The sequence below is a fragment of the Colobus angolensis genome, unplaced genomic scaffold (assembly GCF_000951035.1).
Source record: "Colobus angolensis palliatus isolate OR3802 unplaced genomic scaffold, Cang.pa_1.0 Scaffold196, whole genome shotgun sequence".
Lineage (NCBI taxonomy): Eukaryota > Metazoa > Chordata > Mammalia > Primates > Cercopithecidae > Colobus > Colobus angolensis.
The window spans coordinates 7,394,220-7,413,921 of record NW_012115110.1 but is presented as its reverse complement, the minus strand read 5'-3'; the positions used below and the strand labels follow the sequence as shown (position 1 = coordinate 7,413,921).

Sequence of the window (19,702 nt, the reverse complement as noted above, 5' to 3'; positions counted from 1 at the left end):
TGGAAAAAAAATAACAACATGGATGAAACTGGAGATCATTATGTTAAATGAAATGAGCCAGGCACAGAAAGACAAACATCACATGTTCTCAGTTACTTGTAGGATCTCTCACTTACTTGTAGAGGTGGGGATGGTTAATATGTACAAAAAAGAAGAATGAATAATACCTACTATTTGATAGCAGAACAGGGTGACTATAGTTAGTAATAACTCGACTGTACATTTTAAAATAACCTGAGTGTACTTGGATTGTTTGTAACTCAAAGGATAAATGCTTGAGGGGGATGGGGATCCCATTCTTCACGATGTGCTTATTTCACATTGCATGCCTGCATCAAAACATCTCATGTACACCATGAATATATATGCTTACTACATACTCACACAGTTTTTTAAAAAAAGAATTATATATTTCAAAATATTTTCCCTTCTACCTGCTGAAGACACGAGTGAATTTTTCTTCAGTAGCCACTGTGAGAACCTGGTTGAGCTCCATGAGATTAAATTTTTCAAAGGTGGTGAGGGGTATGGGGAGGGAGACTGATCACTGTATTGACCTGGAGTTTTTAACTTTCAGACCTGTCCGTGCTGAGTTTATAGCAACTGTCAATTACAGTTCAGGGTTTCCTACCCCAGCTTGACTTTCCAAAGAGGCTTCTGCTCATGGATTTCTGCTCTAGTAAGTTGTGATTTTTAATACCTGCCTGTCTCTCCAACTTGTGGGGCAAAAGTTTGCCCTGTGATCTCACCTCTCTGATGGATCTGAGAAGAGTTTTTGATGTTTCCATTTGTTCAGCTTTTTACTTGTTGCTAAAGTGGACTGGTGACTTCCAAGCTCCTTATATGCTGGACCAGAAACTGAAAGCCAAATTTTAGAAGAAATTATCTCATGAGTTGCTGGCCAGCCAAATGACAGCCATGGCTGGGTGAAATTTGGGGGTGTTATGTGCTCTATAGGGATTCTACTTCCAGGATCTGGGGAGACAGCAGCCCTCTGGGAAGAACCCAAAGCACAGTAACATTCTAGAACGTGTCCCCAGTGCGGTAGTTGACCCACTCAGTTCGTGTATGCCTCAATAGAGTACTTTTAAATTATAAATTTACGAATAAGAAATTTGTAATGAAGATTTTATAACCTCACAGGTCTTTAATAAGGCTAAATAGTAGAGCATGGTATTCAGTGACACACTATGTTTAAGAGCTATACAGCTATAATAGGGGGTAAAAGGATGGCTTACCCCAGGTGTCAACTGTAATATCCTGGCATACTTTGCCCATGATATCTGGGGAACAGAGGTAACATCAAAGGGTAATGGAGAATTAACAGGAATAACATCTTGAAGTCCAGTGAGTCCACCACTCTGAAATCCTTTTAGTTCAGGCCTGCTGGGCTGGATGTGGGAGGATGATAAACAGGCTGGTGCTGAAGCAACTATTCGTGGTCAGTTAAAGCAAAAACACATGGGTGGAATAAGTGAAGGACAATTTATTATATCGGGCATTTGCCGAAGCTATTTTTCTAGTATAGATGTACTTTCTTTTTCTCCAGAAAATAAATAGAACAATCTGATTTCCAGTCTTCTTGCCTCTCTCCGGCCTGGATCCACATCGCTTCACACTTGTGCAGTTGAAATTATTTTCCCACAGATTGCCTTACTTTCTGTCTTTTCCCCTTCCAATTCATTCTTCTTACTGCAGGAAGATTTATCCCCTAAAATACCCTGCTCATGATGTGCAATTCCTTTTACAAAGCTTTCAGAGGCCCCTATTACACCCAGAGTAAAGTGTAAACAGTCAGTATTCTAGAGCTTCTACATTCAGAGTACAATTATTTCAGTATTTTTTTCTCATTGTTTCCTGGCTTCTACTGTCCTGTCTGGCCACAGTGTTTTCCAGAAGAATGAACACCCCTATGCATACCTAAATCTTTGGCCAAGCCCTCTTTTCTCAGCTCATGGTTTTCTCTTAGCCCAGACAGGTTCTCTGGTAGCTTAGCGTCTCACCAGAGTCTCTTTCTGTAACAAGTTTTATTTCGTCTTTGTCTCCCACAATCTCTAGCGATTCCTTTTTCCTGCTGCTACATCATTTCTAGACTGTAACATTCATTTGTATTGAGCTGTTCGCCACCTTTCACAGCCATTTGTTCTGGTGTTTAAGTCAAGTTCATGATCAAACCTCCTTGAGAGATGGTACCATTGCCTGCCCTTCTCTGTGGTCTTCTCAGGGTCCACCCCAGGGCCTCATATGGGAGGCACTAGTACGTATTTACGAGTGAGTGAAGGGTATGAAGCAAAGCAGCTGCGAATCTGAGTCAAGGTGTTGTGTCCTCCAAGGACGACTGAGTGCAAACAGAGACACGCTTCTCAGACAGGGTCTGTTCCTGATCAACTGCTCTGTTGCGGCTGAATGCAACCAGCATTATTCTTCCCCACACAAATTAAATCCCTTTGAGCAAGTGTATCTTAGACTATAGAGTGATATCCTATACATAATGAAACGTATAACTCTGTCTCGTGTAAATTGACTGTACTCTGCCCCACTGGTGGGATGTTTCTGTATTTAAGCTTTTTTTTTTTTTTTTTTTTTTTTTTCTCGCTCTGCCACCCAGGCTGGCGTGCAGTGGCCAGATCTCAGCTCACTGCAAGCTCCGCCTCCCGGGTTCACGCCATTCTCCTGCCTCAGCCTCCCGAGTAGCTGGGACTACAGGCGCCACCACCTCGCCCAGCTAATTTTTTGTATTTTTAGTAGAGACAGGGTTTCACTGTGTTCGCCAGGATGGTCTCGATCTCCTGACCTCGTGATCCGCCCGCCTCGGCCTCCCGAAGTGCTGGGATTACAGGCTTGAGCCACCGCGCCCAGCCAAGCTTTCTTGAATGTAGTGGGGCATTTGATACTGAAACAAAATGAAATCTTTTCTTGTATTTTCAAACATGAACATTTAATCCATAAGAGAAGAAATTCAATGTTAATGAATATAGGGTAAAATATTAAATATTAAATATTATTTGGTGGCTGAAATCATGCACATTTTAATAACTAACTTCTATTGAAAGAATAGTGTTTGTCAGAGGTGGTTCTAAGAACATGCCATGAATTAACTAATCAAATCATCACCATGATGCTATTGAAATGGCCGTATTATCATTATAATCTCCATTTGATCAAAGAGGAGCTGATGAGTGGTAAGTTGTGAAGCTTGTGTGTAAAACTAACACATTTGGTTTCAGAGGGAGAACATATCTGTTCTCAGTATATGGTTCTGCCTCTCTGAATTCTGCCTACTTCTGCCTTGCATAACTGCCCTTATAAAACTAAACATTTCCTTACTATATGACCAAGCGAATGCACTTTTGGGCATTTGTCTTAGAGAAATGGAAACTTATCTTTGCTCCAAATCTTGTATGATTCAGCTTTATTTGTAACAGAAAAAAACTGGGAACAACCAAATTGATGGATTCATTTGGGGACTGGACCACAGGCTGGGAACCACCTTCTAGTGATGTCATCACCAACTGGACTCCATTGGGACATCTCAACTTTGTTGCTCAAATAGAGGTTCTGTAAGATTATGAAGCAATTACGTGTCTTTTCTAGACCATTAATCAGGGGAGAAAAAGCACTTTAAAGAGGGCACTGTTTTCACACCTATTTACATAGAACCTAGTTTTTGTCTTCTTGTGAGGGGCTGCTTATTTGAAATTTTCATCTTTAGCTTTTCTTTTTTTTTTTTTTTTTTTTTTAAGACAGAGTCTTGCTCTGTTGTCCAGGCTGGAGCGCAGTGGCACGATCTGGGTTCACTGCAACCTTCACCTCCTGGGTTCAAGCAATTCTTCTGCCTCAGCCTCCTGAGTAGCTGGTATTACAGGCACCTGCCACCACACCTGGCTAATTTTTTTATTTTTAGTAGAGATGGGGTTTCGCTATGTTGGTCAGGCTGGTCTTGAACTCTTGACTTCAGGTGATCTGCCCACCTCGGCTTCCCAAAGTGCTGGGATTAAAGGCGTGAGCCGCCACGCCCAGCCACCTTTAGCTATTTTGCTGTCTTGTGTTCAAACTGAGAGGGAAAGAAGTTTCCCTTGGTATCCTATTTCAGAACACTTGGACTGTGTAAGAGGGAGTGGAATGGAGAAGTGAAGACAGTGGTCACTCCTGTCCCTCTGAACTCTTCTGCTGGTCATACACCCTGAGTGCCAACTCCACCCTTAAGCTCATACTGTTGTCTGTCTATAATTTTCCTTTAAAGTATTTTAGTATAGATGGTGTAAAATATTTATATGTGTGGGCTAGTTTCACTCTATGTCCTAGGGGTGGTTAGTTGGCATTTATAGTGACCGAAAGAGAAACACACATTCCAATGGTGGGCACGGTTAGCATTTTAAAGATAACCAATAGGAATTCACAGTTCCGTGTCCACTTCCCCGTCTTCAACGACCTCCTTCTGAAAATGTCCGCTCTAGATGATTGTTAATTAGCATGAAGATTATTGCAGATAAATTTTATTGAAAGAAATGGGTGATGCACATGATTGTTGGAATATGTGGGTTGGGTAATCCCTGTCCAGGCCCCTCTGCCTGTCTGTGGACAGGGGTGCAGAAATCTGGAGGGCCCAGAAGCTACGTATTCTCGTTTAGAGTATTGCCCTTGATCTAGGGCTCTCTGCTGTTTTGCTTCCTGCCTCTTAATTGGGAATTCTGTGTCCTGATCATGCAAGGGACTTGAGGAGTTTCTAAGTGGCCAAGACCTGGGACCTTGCGGAGTTTCTAGGAACAGATTGTTTCGTGCCTGCTTGCCAAGAAACATTGATTTCTGTGGCAGAATTCTGTCTGCAACCTGCTTTCATGGTGATGTGCCATCTGGTAGTGGCAAAGCCGGGTGCGAGAGGCCTCAGTGTTCTTTCTCATAACTAGAGGCCAGCAGGAATAGGCTTAGCTCAGGGAAGGTCTCAAAACCATGCACACACAGCTTCTACCTTGTTCCTCTCTCTTAAAGAATTTCCTCTGATCTTGGAGCCAGGAGATGAGGAGACTTTGTGAGGATAAGATTAGATTATGGTGCCATAAAACTAGAGGTACTTTAAAATCTGGGCCCCTTTGTATCTGGGAATTCTGTACTTCCTACTCAGTAATTTACTTTCACATTTTCCCCATTGATAATAGGAGGAGACGCACTTAAGGATGTATATTTTTCAAAGATGGTTATTTTGGAGCTTAAACAATGTCAGATTATTGTGAACAATTATTAGGCAAGGAAAATTGCCCACTTAATTAACCTAAGATATGTATTAATAGTTCAAAGCTTAGTCATTAGGAACACAAGCATGAGTTGGGAACAGTAACAGTCTTAGAATTCTGAAGTGAGTCCCTGTGTAATTAGAAAATACATTGGTATGAAATTCAGAGGATTAATTAAAGTTAAAATTCGAGGGAGTATATTGAAGATGCATCCTTGGCCTATGTTTCCTCTTTAAGTGTTGTGTTTATATATCAATCTAAAACAGAAAATGTGTTCTTTAATCTGCAGGCTCTTAGTAATTTTATCTTTCTCTTCAGATAAATTGTGTAGTTGCTTTCATCATCTTCCTAATACATTTTGAACTGCTTAGTCTACCAAAACAGAAGAATTATGCTTAATAAAACCAAATGACTTCTTCTTTCAAATGTTAATTCAGAAAGAAAAAAAAAAAGAACCCTCCCAAGAATGTGAATGTGAATGTATGATCTCATACAACTTGTTTTTAGGCAAAGATATAATACATGACTACTTTGTCATTTCAGGAAAGTTATTGAAGTCAAAAACAGCCAGTGCCTAAGTTCTGGGTATAGAAGTGCAGTTAGCCTAAAGTTACACACACAGTAGTGGATTGTTAACTTGAACACACCAGTTGTAAATCTAGGTTTTGTTTGTTTTTTGTTTTTTTGTTTTTGAGACGGAGTCTCGCTCTGTCACCTAGACTGGAGTGCAGTGGCATCATCTCGGCTCACTGCAACCTTTGCCTCCTGGGTTAAAGTGATTCTCCTGCCTCAGTCTCCCGAGTAGCTGGGATTATAGGCATGTACCACCACGCCCAGCTAATTTTTGTATTTTTAGCAGAGATGGAGTTTCACCATATTGGCCAGGCTGGTCTCAAACTCCTGACCTTGGGATCCACCCGCTCGGCCTCCCAAAATACCGGGGTTATAGGCATGAGCCACTGTGCCCGGCCAGATCTAGTTTTTTTTTTTTTTTTTAAGAAAACGTCACATTACATAACTTTAAATAATTAGCTGGAGGAAAACTTAAGATCATCCTTAGTCTTCTGAGTAAGTAGCCATTTTTCATGGTGTCCTAGAAATTACATAACACAGATATTTTCGTGGTAAAATGCATGAGTGCGGAGGCTTACCTCTCTGAACCTTGCCTCTCTGAACCATCAACATTCATTGTCTTCTCCTGGATCACTTGGGGATCAGAGCCAAACTGCTGTCTCCCTTCTTGGTCCCAAAGTTGTCATGCACACAGTAGATGCAGAAGCAGTGGGTGCATTTAGCAAGTCCTGCTGTGTTCATGGGATTGGACTCATTGCTTGGGGAGATACAAAATAATTAACTAGTGTGGAAAATGAGGTCCTCGCCTTGAAAGAACTTAGAATATAGGTATGAAGTGCTAAGACCTAAACAACATTGCCAAACAGGCATGCAAGGTGGTTAAGGTCTAGTGTGATTTCTTTAGCCCTTGTTTTCGGGGCACAAAGTAAAGCCAGGAGGTGAGGAACACGTTCCATAGAAAGTGTTCTCAAGTGGAAATGATCTTCACGTGGCTGAACTCTGAGGGAGGCCTAGAATTTGGGTCGGGGGTTAGAGAAGGGAGGGCAAGTAACAGAGACAAGGCTTACAGAACTTCAGCCAGTCTGGACAATAATGATGGATACATTTTCTAAACTGACCTAAGCCAATTAGGTTCTTTTTGGTATAAAACGCAGCCTCCAAAAAATGAAAGGTGGCTGAGGTTTAGCTATTCTCCTATAACCTCAAATGCCAGTTGAAAGAAAGCCAGTCCCAAACCATATTCTGCTACCCATATAGACATTTACTAAATAAATACTATTAGCAAAAGACACAAGAGAGATAATCCGACCAGTTCTGTAAGATTCATAAAGTCCCAGTTCTCTGTGTTTTGTATTCACCCTCTGATAGGCAGAAACCTTTTACCTTAGTGACTAGACCCAAGATGCTGGGGGAGGCGGGGAAGGTAACTGTCTCTCAGGATCCATATACCTGTATAAGCGTGGGGGTAACTCTAAAATATTTTCACCAGTACACATATCTTGGGTAACTTTAATTTCGCACTGAGAAGCTAGTTATAACATTCATTATAGAAATTATAGAGGCCACTGTTTTCACCAATCCCTAACACTGGAGGTGCTAATAATAATCACAGTACAGGTTGGAGGTTGAAATTCAGATGCATTCATATCAGTTTTACAGAGCAATGGTGTCTTGACTGTAACTCCATCAGACTACAGCTGGACTCTCTGTTTCTTATTAGGGCAACTGACGCCTCTAGAATGATAATTTCAGTGGACTGGCACACACAGAATATCGCACTACCTGCGATAAAATATTTTTGAGAGCATTGTAGACAGTGTGATTTAAGGTTGGTGGGCTGGGGCAGATCTGTTGATAGAGTTCCCAGAAGGGCAGACTGCACATATTGGATGTGTAAGAGAACAGATCTCTGATGGTTATTGTTCACTTCTAGAGTTTAGGCAGAAAAGGATAAGAAAAGAAAAAGACGTCCTGTCGACCACTGCACTGATTCAAAAGGAAGCCTTGCCTCTGCAGGCTTTCCGAGGCAGCGCTATTCCAGTAATCAGCAGACTGCCTGCTGCCCGGCTCAGCCACAGTGATTGCACATGGCTGTGGCTGCTACATCACTGCAGGGGGGTGGTATTGACTTTCAAAGGCAATGGCGGTCCCTTCATCTGTGCCATTTCCTCTGAAACAGAAGTTATTTTCTCTCACAACTGTGCATCATATTTATAATAGCTTATTGATCAAAGCCAGGTCCACTTTCAAAGCAGGAAGAAACCAGGTGTCTCCTCCTCGTGTGTGGGCTTTCCATCAGAAGGCACTAATTTTGCAGTCCCAGCTCTTCTGCAGGAGCCATGGTGCCTTAATCCCTTCCTCCTCCCCCATCACCCCCTCTCGCATACACGCAGTGGCGTGTGCTTAGACATGAGAAAGCCAAGGGCTTTGGTCTAAGGTAGGGAGCGAGCTGAACTTGCTGCACTGGGCTACTCGGGCAGTTCTTTGTCAGTCTCAGCCATACTTCTTGTTCATCAGAAAGCCTCCCTACCACCACATGGCCCTCTCCAGTTATGTTAGATGTGTATGTGTACCACTTTCTGGCATTCATGTTTTAAGTTTTAGAGAAATGATGAACTTCATCCAGAAAGCCTGAAAACCTCATTCTCACTCTGCTGGGTAGAAGTTGGTATAAGGCAACCTTTGCTTTGTATCTTGGCCAAAAATTTACCAGCTGAACCACACAAAGAAACCTGCTGTGAAGTGGTTTCACCTGCAAAGGGGCCCCATGGCCTTGGGGCTGATGACCTCATTTTAGGAGTCTCCAATGTCTATAAATCTGTTTATAGCCTGCCTTAGCATCTCTAGGTGACCAGGATAGAACTAACTTACTGCATTAGTTCGCTAGTGCTGTCATAACAAATTACTACAGACTGGATGGCTTAAATAACAGCAATTTATTTTTATGTAGTTCTGGAAGCTGGAAGTCCAAGATCAAGGTGTCTACAGGTTTGGTTTTTTCTGAGGCCTTCCTCCCATGGTATTTCCTCTGTGTGTGTGTGTGTGTGTGTGTGTGTATGTGTGTGTCTGCTGCCTCTGTGTGTCCAAATTTCCTCTTCTTCTGTTTTTGCTTTTTTGTTTTTTGTTTTTGAGACAGAGTCTCACTCTGTTACCCAGGCTGGAGTACAATGGCGTGATCTTGGCTCACTGCAACCTCCACCTGCCAGGTTCAAGCGATTCTCTTGCCTCAGCCTCCCGAGTAGCTGGGATTACAGGCGCACACCACCACGACTGGATAATTTTTTGTATTTTTAGTAGAGATGGGGTTTCATCATGTTGGCCAGGTTGGTGTCAAACTACTGACCTCATGTGATGTACCCACCTTGGCTTCCCAAAGTACAGGGATTACAGATATGAGCCACTGCGCCTGGCCAATTTTCTCCTCTTAAAAGGACACAAATCAGATTGGAATAGGGCCCCTGGGAAAGACCTCATTTTAACTTAATTACCTTTTTAAAGACCTCTTGTCCAAATACAGTTACATACTGAGGTACTGGGGGTTAGGACTTTAACAGATGAACTTTCATAGGGTCAACATATATTCACTTTTTATCATATTTCCAAGTTCCCTAAAAGCCTAAAGGCCATGTTAGGTACTGTGTCTTGGCAGTAGTTCTCACACCCATCCAATCTTTGACCACCTAAGCAGTCTTTAAAGGTAGATTCCTACCTTAAAAAGGAAAAGGGAGGGACCTTCCTCCTTTTTCCTCCCAGAGAATCTTATTTAGTAGACAGATCATACGTAGGAATCTGTGTTGCTTCTACAAAGTAGACCAGCCCCTCAGGATAAATGTACAAAAGTGAACAGGCATTGGCATAGAAGTCCTTCCCTCTGCAAGGAACTGAAGTAGAAGGAGATGACATTGTTGTAATACACTTTTATGCTCTTGGATTTTTTAAATTACAAGTGTGTATTACTTTTTCAGTAAAAAATGCATTTACTAACTTAAAAAAAATGTTCAAGTGGACCTTTTGACTAGCCCATTAGAAAACACAGTTGAATGAGTACTGTCATCCCTTGGGCTCTAGATACTTCTCAGTTAAGGCCAACAACCATCTGAGCCAAGAAGTCTGAGATGAGGGTCTGGGCTGGGCTTTGGAATGAGGCAGAACAGACTGAAAGACTCATGGACAGAAGCACAGGTGGCCCGGGTGACATACAAGATAATGGACAAAAGAAAACATGGAATGGAAAGCCAGGCCACGGGAGGTAGAGGTTGCTCTGAGCCAAGATCACACCACTGCACTCCAGCCTGGGCGTCTGAGGCTCTTTCTCTAAAAAAAAAAAAAAAAGACCAAAAAGAAGGAAAGCCAGGGCAACCAAGACATCACACAGATATTTATGGAGGAAGGAAGAAGTCTGGACCTGCAAAGATTCCCTGAGCCCTTCTCTCTGGCTGCATGTAAGAATTATTGGGGAAACCTTCAAAATATTGCTGCCAGGACACTATCCCAGACAGCTGGAGTGACTTGGTTTTGGTAGCGGCGCAGACATTGGTAGCTTACAAAGCTGCCAGGGGTTCTTTTGTGGGACATGTGGCTCTTTCTGATGCATGATTGGTGGTCAGATCTGCCCTGCACTCTCCTCGGAGTGACCACAGGGGCAAATGAATGCAGGGATACTTGGTCAGTTTATTTCTTATCAGTGAAAAGATAAGGGAATAGAAATGGGCTTGTGTCTCTTGAAGGGCTGCTTTTTTGTTTGAGTGTAAGAATCTTGTACCTGGCTCATAGCCTGCTTCTACCAGCCCATTCATCCAGGGAGGGGAGGTTCCAATGGAAAGAATGGGCAGAAGAGGTGCTTTTCCCCAGACAATTCTAAATGTGGGTCAGTGGAGCGGGGGCAAGTGCAAGGAATCAAGAAGACATGCCTAAGTATCCAGCCTAGATAACCAGTTCTCAGTCTTGGCAGCAGAGTGGCATCTCCAGAGAGCACGGAACACTCCTGAATCCGGGGTCCCTTCCTGAGGTTGTCATGTAGTTGGTTCAGGGTTCAACCTGGACACCAGCTCAACCAGACACCTGAAATTCCCTAGGAAATTCTAAGGTGAGGCAAGGTATAATAATCACTGGCCTAAAAATGATGTCATTGGAAAGGAAGGAATAAGAAAAACATGACAACGCCCAGGAACTGTTGGGGGCAAGAGTTCTACAAAGCTTGAGAAACTAGTAATAAAATTGTTAGGCTATGGCATGGGAAGAAGAGTAGATCTGAAGTTCATGTAGCATTTCAAAGACTGAGCCCAGCATACTCAGATCAGAATGTCTTCTGCAGCCTGCAAGGATGGCCCTTCTGCTTTGATATCTAGGCAAGAGGCTGGCTGTTCTACAGTAGGAAAAGGATAGAAAGTAGAGAAAGAAAAATCCCCAAATCTGCCCTTCCTGGGTCAGAGGGATTGTGGGGAGAGGAATAAAGGCAGAGGGTTGGGGTGTGCGTATTGGGTCCATAAGGGTTCTGATGGGGAAGGGTGAAACTTGAGATATGTAAGAACAAGAGCAGAACCTAAGGTGGGCTATGACGGAGGGGAGGGCTTGGGCCAGCCCATGGGGTCCTGGGGAAGCTAGAGGTGGTTAGGTAGGATGCACTGGGGTCAGCCTGCCAAGCTCTATCCCTTTTATTTGCAGAAGGGTCAAGTATGACTGTGAGTTCTTGGGGAGGAGCTGGAGTGGTCATGAAGTGCTTTGGTGGCTTGGGGTACAGAAGTTCTTTAATATTCTAGCTACTGGTCCAACTGCCTTGATGGGCACTGGGTGTAATACGAGCCCTGGTCTAATATCTGTTCTCTAGGCTTCCATCTGCAGAGGATGAGGGACATGCTATATGGGCAGAGGAAACATGGTGGGCTGGGGGCTTTTGCTCAATTTGCTTTTGGGATTGTGGGGTCATAGCAGCCACCTGGAGGAAGGTGCACTTGGTGGGCCAGCAGGCTTAGCAGAGGGAGGGCCAATGCTGAGCCCTCCCCCTAGCCACCTTTGGAACTCACACTCTGTGCATAGGATCCAAAGTACTCATGTATCCCCTGGCCCCAAAGAGCTTTGCTTATGTGGGTTGTGTTGGCAGATATTTACCATTTAGAAATTAAATTTAAAAAGTATTTAGTAATTCACTAAAGACAAAAGTAATACATCTATTAAATGCTAACAAGTAATATGTTTTTATGAAAAAAAATTTTCCAAAATGAAAGAGCATGAAATGAAAGATTGGCATTGTTTTACATTTTTGCATAGCTCTTTAATGTCCTGCTTAATAGAAGATGGCTGCCTGCTTATATCTGCTTCTGTATTCAGTCTGTTGTGATTTGCTGTTTTCCAGATGTGTGGCTGAAAAAGGGGCATGCATTTTAATATTTACTTTCTTTTTAGATAATTACGAATATTCTTCTTTGATACTATATCAAAACTCTACTGATGTAGACTAGAGAGAGAATGGTATTTTAAAAGCCACATAATGACTTAATGTCATTAGATTTGAATTTCTGGGCCCTTAAAAAGGCCATGGGCACCTCCTGAGGTCTCCAGACTATACTTTGAGGATGGTTGTGGTAGCAGAAGGAAGGCCCAGATGCTGTCCCCAGAAAAAGGATGTCCACCTGGAGGACCAGGATTCCAAGCAAACCTCCAGTAATCCACTTGAGTTATCATTTCATCTCTACATTGTGCCTTGTTTTTGGAATCCTGTGTTAAAATTGACATAAGTAGGTCACAGTGGCTCTTAAAAGCAGGGTCAGGCAATTTCACTAGGTCAGTCATTTAAATATTGAATTGACAAAAGGAAAAAAATAACGTAAAGTGAGGCCCACTAATAATGATTCTTTTATATGGACACTTACGTGTTCAAAATATCAGTCTTTGTAGAGCTTCAGTCTTGCTGATTTCAAATACTCTTTTATGCCCCTTTTAAGAGAACAAATCAGACTGTAAAATTATGTTTTTAAGGATACTGTGTCTTTGTTACTTTAGGATGGCAAAACGAGCCCTGCAATTTTATATATATATGGATTGGAAAGCTGGGGAGGAGAAAAGATAATAATGATTACAAAGTGAGAACAGAGAGGGGACCTGCAGAAGCTGCTGGACCCTGAGATGTGAGGCGGAGGATGGGTTCCTTAAGGGCTAGGCAGGAGTAGGTTCTAGGGGGAATATCAGGGTTAAGTGTTAGCGCAGGAAAGGGTGAGGTCATGGGTAGACATATTGACAAAGAATTTGAATTGAGGATTATAGAATGTTAGGAAGTTTTATGCTCTTAACCATTATGTAGGCGGCCTTTTTGAGATAACACAAAGGTTCTTGTTGTTTTTTTTTTTTTTTTTTTTCCTTGCCTTTTCTAGCTTCTCTGCGGGTGTCTCCAACTCAACTTGTTCATGACAATTGTGGGATTTCTTCTGAAGGCTGGATCCTGAGTCCCTTTTTCTTTCTACCCTATATTTTATCCTTAGGGGATCCCACTCACACCCACAGCTTTATTACTCCTTAAACCCAGTTGTCTTGCAGATTTATATCTTTAGCTCCGACCGCTCTCTGACTTCCGTGTGAATCAGCCCACCTGACGTTTTTACTTCGCTTCTCAATATACCTTACCCTCTGCTGCCAGAAAGCCATTCACGGTCCCCACCAAGCCTGGTCTTCCTCCCAGCTTGTGTATCATCACAAATGTCACTGCTATTCCGCTTTCAGGTCTGAGACCACAGAGTCCTTGTTGGGCCTCTTGCTTTGTCAGCCTGGGTTGGATCCCCTTTCCAACTCCGATATCCGACTTGGTGTCCACTTCTTTCACACTCTGCCCCTCCTCACCCACTCCTGAGAGACCCCATGACCTGTCACATGAGGGGGCTTCGGCAGCCTCCTGATGTCTCTTTATATCACTGTTGCCCCAACACAATCTGCTCCACACAGTAAAGTCAGAAGCACTATCTGAAAATGCAAACATGCAAATCTGTTACCCTCTGCCACCAGTAAAAAACAGTGAGCACAAAACCCCCACGGTAATGCTTTAATTCAAACTGTAAACTCAACAGCCTAATGCAAAATGGAAACACGATTTTCCCGGTGGATCACAGCAGCCCAAACCTGGGTTAGGTATTTTTAGCCACAGCTTGGCTGCCTGGAGTCTACCCTGTGCATGCGTGGTCCTCCATCAGCCAGATACATGAGCAGGATCCATGCACAGAATTTGGGACTCTCCTTCTCCCTACCAGACATCCTGCTTTCCTTTCAGTTACTAGGGCTCCCCTACCTGTCCCTCCATCATCAGCATAGTAAAACTGCACATTTTCATCTGCTCCGACATGGTGCAGAAGGGGGTGCTCAGAGTAAAGGAAGATAACCAGAAATGTACCCTGAGCACTCCCCTGCAAGCTCCAACCCCCTTTCAGTAGCTGCCTGCCTCCCTGGTGCTGCCAGGCGGCTGCTTATGAAATCTAGTACTGAGTTGATAGGTCTGTATAGTTGAAGGGTGTTTTTAAGAAATAGTCTGAGAATGGTTGCTGTCATAGCAGATACTTAGCCATTACTGGGAGTGCAAACTCAAATCTTAAATGTTCAAGTTGGCCTTCAGTCTTCCGCATAACTTTTATATAGTCCTCCATCGTCATCCCTGAAATGTTCCTCCAAATATGCCTCATTGTGATCACACTCACCTGATTTCCCTTCCTGGAAGATGCCATCTGTCTTCTGCCATATTGGCATTATCCTTGCTCCTCCCTGGTGGAGGGCTCCTCTCACTGCTCACTCCCTACCCCACCATCACATGGTCACTCTTGCCTCCTCTCTGAGTCATCCCCTGCCTGTCCACTGTTAGCACCATGGATGCTTCCTTTGGACCATTTATCCTAGTGGTAATTTGCTATTTATTTCTGGAACTCTGATTCATGTCTGTTCTCCTAATCAGACTGTAGGCTTGTGAAATCTGGGATTTTGGGGGCATGACAGCATGCCCTTCTCTCACCATTGCACACAGCTTTGGGTCCATTCTGTGAAATGCTCCCCCTGCAATCTGTGTGCTTTAGGCAGAAGGCTCTTCATACATGCATTACGGATTGATTAATTTTTAAAATAGTTCTGCAGGCTGTGGAGAGTCCGAGATAGCAGAAGTCTTTCCTTATTTCTTAGGAGATTTGGAATTAGCAGATCACTTCAAGTCTTTGGGGCTTTCGGGAAGTGACTTGACAGAGAAAACGTAGGCAAGGTTGAATAATTATTTTGGAGATTCACTCTTTGTGACCGTTAAGCCTTTCCAGTAGAACTAGAGTACGAGGAGAAAAGGAAGGCTTCAGAGGTGTTTCAGAGTCAGGCAGCGGCCATGGCAGCTTCCATGAGAGGGCTGACCAGTGAAGGAGCTCTTGACAAGGCTACTCCTGATGTGAGGGTGGAGGGGAAAGAGGAGCTGGGCAGGAAGGGCATGGTGCAGATGGGGGCCTGCACTCAGAGTGAAAGAGGCAACCAGAAAATGTACCCTGAGCAGTCCCCTGCAAGCCCCAACCCCCTTTCAGTAGCTGCCTGCCTCCCCGGTGCTGTCAGCGTGCTGCTTATGAAATCTGGTACTGAGTTCCTAGGTCTGTATAGGACTGAGAGGGTCTTGCTGGGAGTGCTCCTGTGGCCCTGCTATCCTGCCTGCTCCCCACCCCCTTTCCTGGAATACTCTGCTTAGCTTTGGAGATTCCAAGCAAAGTTCTATCTGTTGTCTTTTCTTGTCAGGCAAATTGACCCCTTGCTTTCTTATGCCTGTGTTATGTCCATCTATTTTTCCACTTTTCTAGTTATGCTCATTAAAACAGATTGCACTTGTTTATTGACATGTCTGTTCCTTCCTGTGAGCTCCTCGAGGACAGGGTCCATGCTTTGTTCACCTTTGTCCTTAGTGCCAGCCTGGTAACAAGCACGTGGTAAATGTTGCACAAGTGGCTATTGTTGGAGCCGATGATGAATACATGAGTGACAGGTGATAGAGTGTGGTTCAGGAGGGCTGGGTCACCACGTGTGATACACAGGTGATGGAGGAGCCTCGTGTGATGAATGTTAAAGAAGAACTCAACAGGAAGATAGTGAAAGGACGAAGTTGTGAAGATAGTAGGGCAAGCAGGAGGAAAGACTTGAATTTCTGCTTGATGAGGGTGCTGATGAAACTGGGAAGAATAGCTTGGAATGTGTTGAGCTAAAATGTGAGATATATTTGAAAGTCATTTGACATCATTATAGTGGAAGGCAAGGTTTCTATTCAGCACCTTTGTACGAATATGGTTATATAGGTTCTTATAATATGAAATACTTTCATACCAGTTGGTGAATAGATGATGTCAAAGACCAATATAAGTAGTAACTGCCTATGATTATTACTATGTGGTGTGATCAAGTTGTCATTTAGTTAAAATCAAAATGACGTCCGAATAAGGGCAATAGAGACTCTCAGATTCTGTGGATAGAATGTAAATCAGTACAATTGCTTTGGAAAACACTTTGGTAGTCTCCATGCAAGTGACTACACATATTTTTTTTTTATGCTCCAGCAATTCCATTCCCAAAAGAAATGGGTATATATTGTACCAAAAGACAAGTATGAGAATGTTCCAGCGGCAGTGGTCAAGCTATGCTGTGGTGTTAAGGGCCATCACCATTACCTTTGGTGATGGTTACATAGATGTTCCAGTTGATTATTTTTTTTTTTACCCTTTATTTCAGGTTCAGAGATACATGTGCAGGTTAGTTATATAGGTTAATTGCATGTCATGGGGGTTGAGTGTACAGATTATTTTGTCCCCAAGGTAATAAGCATAGTACCCAATAGACAGTTTTTTGATCCTCACTCTCCTCCTACCACTTTTTGATTACTTATTGATATATAGGTAGTATTTATAATGTCTTCATATAGGTGTTAAACTGTAACAAAAGCTTGTTTTAACAATTATATAAAAATAGGCTGGGCATGGTGGCTCACACCTGTAATCCCAGCACTTTGGGAGGCTGAGGTGGGCAGATCACCTGAGGTCAGGAGTTGGAGACCAGCCTGGTTAATGTGGCAAAACCCCATGTCTACTAAAAAGACAAAAAAATTAGCTGGGCATAGTGGCAGGCACCTGTAATCCTAGCTACTAGTGGGGCTGAGGCAGCATAGCTTGGACCCTGGAGAGGGAGTCTGCAGTGAGCTGAGATTGCACCACTACACTTCAGCCTGGGTGACAGAGCGAGACTCCATCTCAAAACAAACAAACAAACAAAATTCTGGGCGCAGTGGCTCACACCTGTAATCCCAGCTCTTTGGGAGGCCGAGGCGATTGGATTGCCTGAGCTCAGGAGTTCGAGACCAGCCTGGGCAAAACAGTGAAACCCCGTCTCTACTAAAATATAAAAAGTTAGCTGGGCGTGGCAGCGTGCACCTGTAGTCCCAGCTACTTTGGAGGTTAAGGTGGGAGAATTGTTTGAACCTGGGAGGTGGAGGTTGCAGTGAGCCAAGATCGTGCCACTGTACTCCAGCCTGGGCAACAGAGCAAGACTCCGTCTCTGGGGAAAAAAAAAAAAAGTTATATAAAAAAAATCTTATTTTAAGCTTGTAACAATATATGCACCATCCTCAGTTTTCTTAATATCCTTTTTATATGAAAAACCAGTTCTTTGATAGTGCTAATAATTTTATTGACATTTCTTCCCCCAAATATTTTTTCTCATTTATTTGCAAATGAGTTTTCAAATGATCACTTTGCGTGTTTTGTTTTTTTTAAAAAAACTATGTATGTTTTATATTTTTATATGCATTTATCACACACACACTTTCCTTCTCTCAAAGGTTAATTTGCTGCAATGTATTCTTCCCACACCCAACTTTCTGACTCAGTGGCACTTGTTCACCTCCCACATTAAATTTTAATCGATTAACTCATTCTTTTAAAGGATAAATTTCCATCTTAATTAGATGCTGGTGTGGAACTATTGATAAAAACTGTACCTTCTCATACTTTAGCTCCTTTTTTTCCCGACTTATATCATTTTTAGTTCAACTTGTTAAAACTTCCAAACTTAACACCACCACATAACTGAAAAGTGTTTGATCAGAGTCAATTCGAGCAGTGTTGCAGAAACAAAGTTATAGTTTATTATAGCTAGAGATTGGATTCCGTTACACTAAATAATTTGTATTTTGCCTACAGTGATATCTGCATAAGGCAAATGAAAGGAATTAATATTCTCTCTGATTAGCCAAGTCAGCAGTTTTTGAATTTCTAAGTGATCACAAATCTTGTATTTTTTAACCACATGGCTGTACATATATTTAACTTTCCATTAATAAAGAAATAACTTCATAATAATTAAAAAATAAAAATTGTGTTGACTATATATACTTTATTCAACATTACAGGGGCAATAGTGTACTGATTAGAAATGTGGGTTCTGGGTCAAACTACTGGGGTTTGAATCCCAGCTCATGTATTGTCTGAGTGACCTTGGGTGAGTCACTTATCCTTTGGGTACCCCAGTTTCTTTGTCTGCAGGAAATGGTTACTGTGAAGATTGAAAGAGTTAGTGTATGTATAGCACCTAAGACAGTGCCTGGTACATAGTAGGCACTCAGTAAATGCTAGTGATTTGCTGCTATTGTTACTGTTATGCCCAGACCGTTTATTCCCTGAAGAAGACCACCAGAGTCCAGAGTCAAAGCCAAGCGGCAAGGATCTTTAATGCAAGTTCGAACTTGGTCCCTCCGTTTCTCAACATACAAGAGGGCCCCGAACAATGCGTGCGCTCGCTTTTTATAGCCCGATGAAAATAGGACTTGTAAGGTTACAGAGGAACAGGGAAAAAGGGAATTCTTTAGGTTATAGCATTACAATTGGTTAACATATTAAGTTATACATTTAGCAGTTATCTATTGTTCCCCTGCTTTCAGTAAAACTACAAACAGCGACGCCCTTATCGGGGATTTCCCAGGATTTCCCAAGCCGAGATATATGGAGAAATGTATTTGCACTGGGCTGTGTTTACACTGGGCCCAGGAAATTGAAAGATATATGGTGTCTGTATTTGCACTGGGCCGTGTTTGTACTGGCCCCAGGAAATTGAGAGATATATGGTGTCAAGCTGAATGTATTTGCTGGGCCCAGAACTGAGGAATGTGCCTGATTTCTTTCATTACATTTGCTGAAATATTATTTAGGACTGAGAGTGAATGTCAATTTAGAAAGTAAGAACATTTTGAATCACAGTTTATGTGACAACAAAAAGGACAATTTGGGCGAAAGGGAGTATATATAAAAAGAAATGATTATTTTTGGACAAACAGCTAGTTCCTAGAAAAAGGTCAAAGTTATTTTGAAGCTAACATTTAAATAAGAGTTATTAACTGAGAGAAATAAATTAGTGTTGGCAAGCGTGACTGCTGTTGATGGCTATTCTGACAGCATAATAATGGTTGGAGTGACCATAGAGACAGAATTGGTACTTCCAATCTATAGGAAGTACCATTATCCTTCCTATAGATTGCTACTTTAGTAATACATAATAGTAACTTGTGTTTTATAATGTAACTGTTAAGGTCAGAAAGATCTACTGTAGTTTGATTGTCTACTCCAAACTCATGTTGGAATTTAGTTGTGATTGTAAAGTATTAAGAGGTGGGGACTTTTAAAATTTACTATTATTATTTTTTGAGACAGAGTCTCACTCTGTTGACCAGGCTGGAGTGCAGTGGCTCAATCTCTGCTCACTGCAACCTCTGCCTCCTGGGTTCACGCCATTCTCCTGCCTCAGCCTCCAGAGCAGCTGGGACTACAGGCACCCGCCACCATGCCCAGCTAATTTTTTGTATTTTTAGTAGAGATGGGGTTTCACTGTGTTAGCCAGGATGGTCTCCATCTCCTGACCTCGTGATTCGC

At 42.6% G+C, this 19,702-nt stretch overlaps 1 protein-coding gene across 1 annotated transcript in view; it reads left to right on the top strand.

The window, feature by feature from the left end:
• Positions 1-15,489, top strand: part of LOC105510988 — a 16,736-nt gene extending 1,247 nt beyond the window's left edge. The window contains exons 2-3 of the mRNA XM_011940986.1: positions 958-1,066; positions 15,071-15,489. Of these exons, the coding sequence (XP_011796376.1) occupies positions 958-1,066; positions 15,071-15,489 (528 nt within the window). The remainder of the gene's footprint in view (positions 1-957; positions 1,067-15,070) is intronic.
• Positions 15,490-19,702: the final 4,213 nt, after the last annotated feature.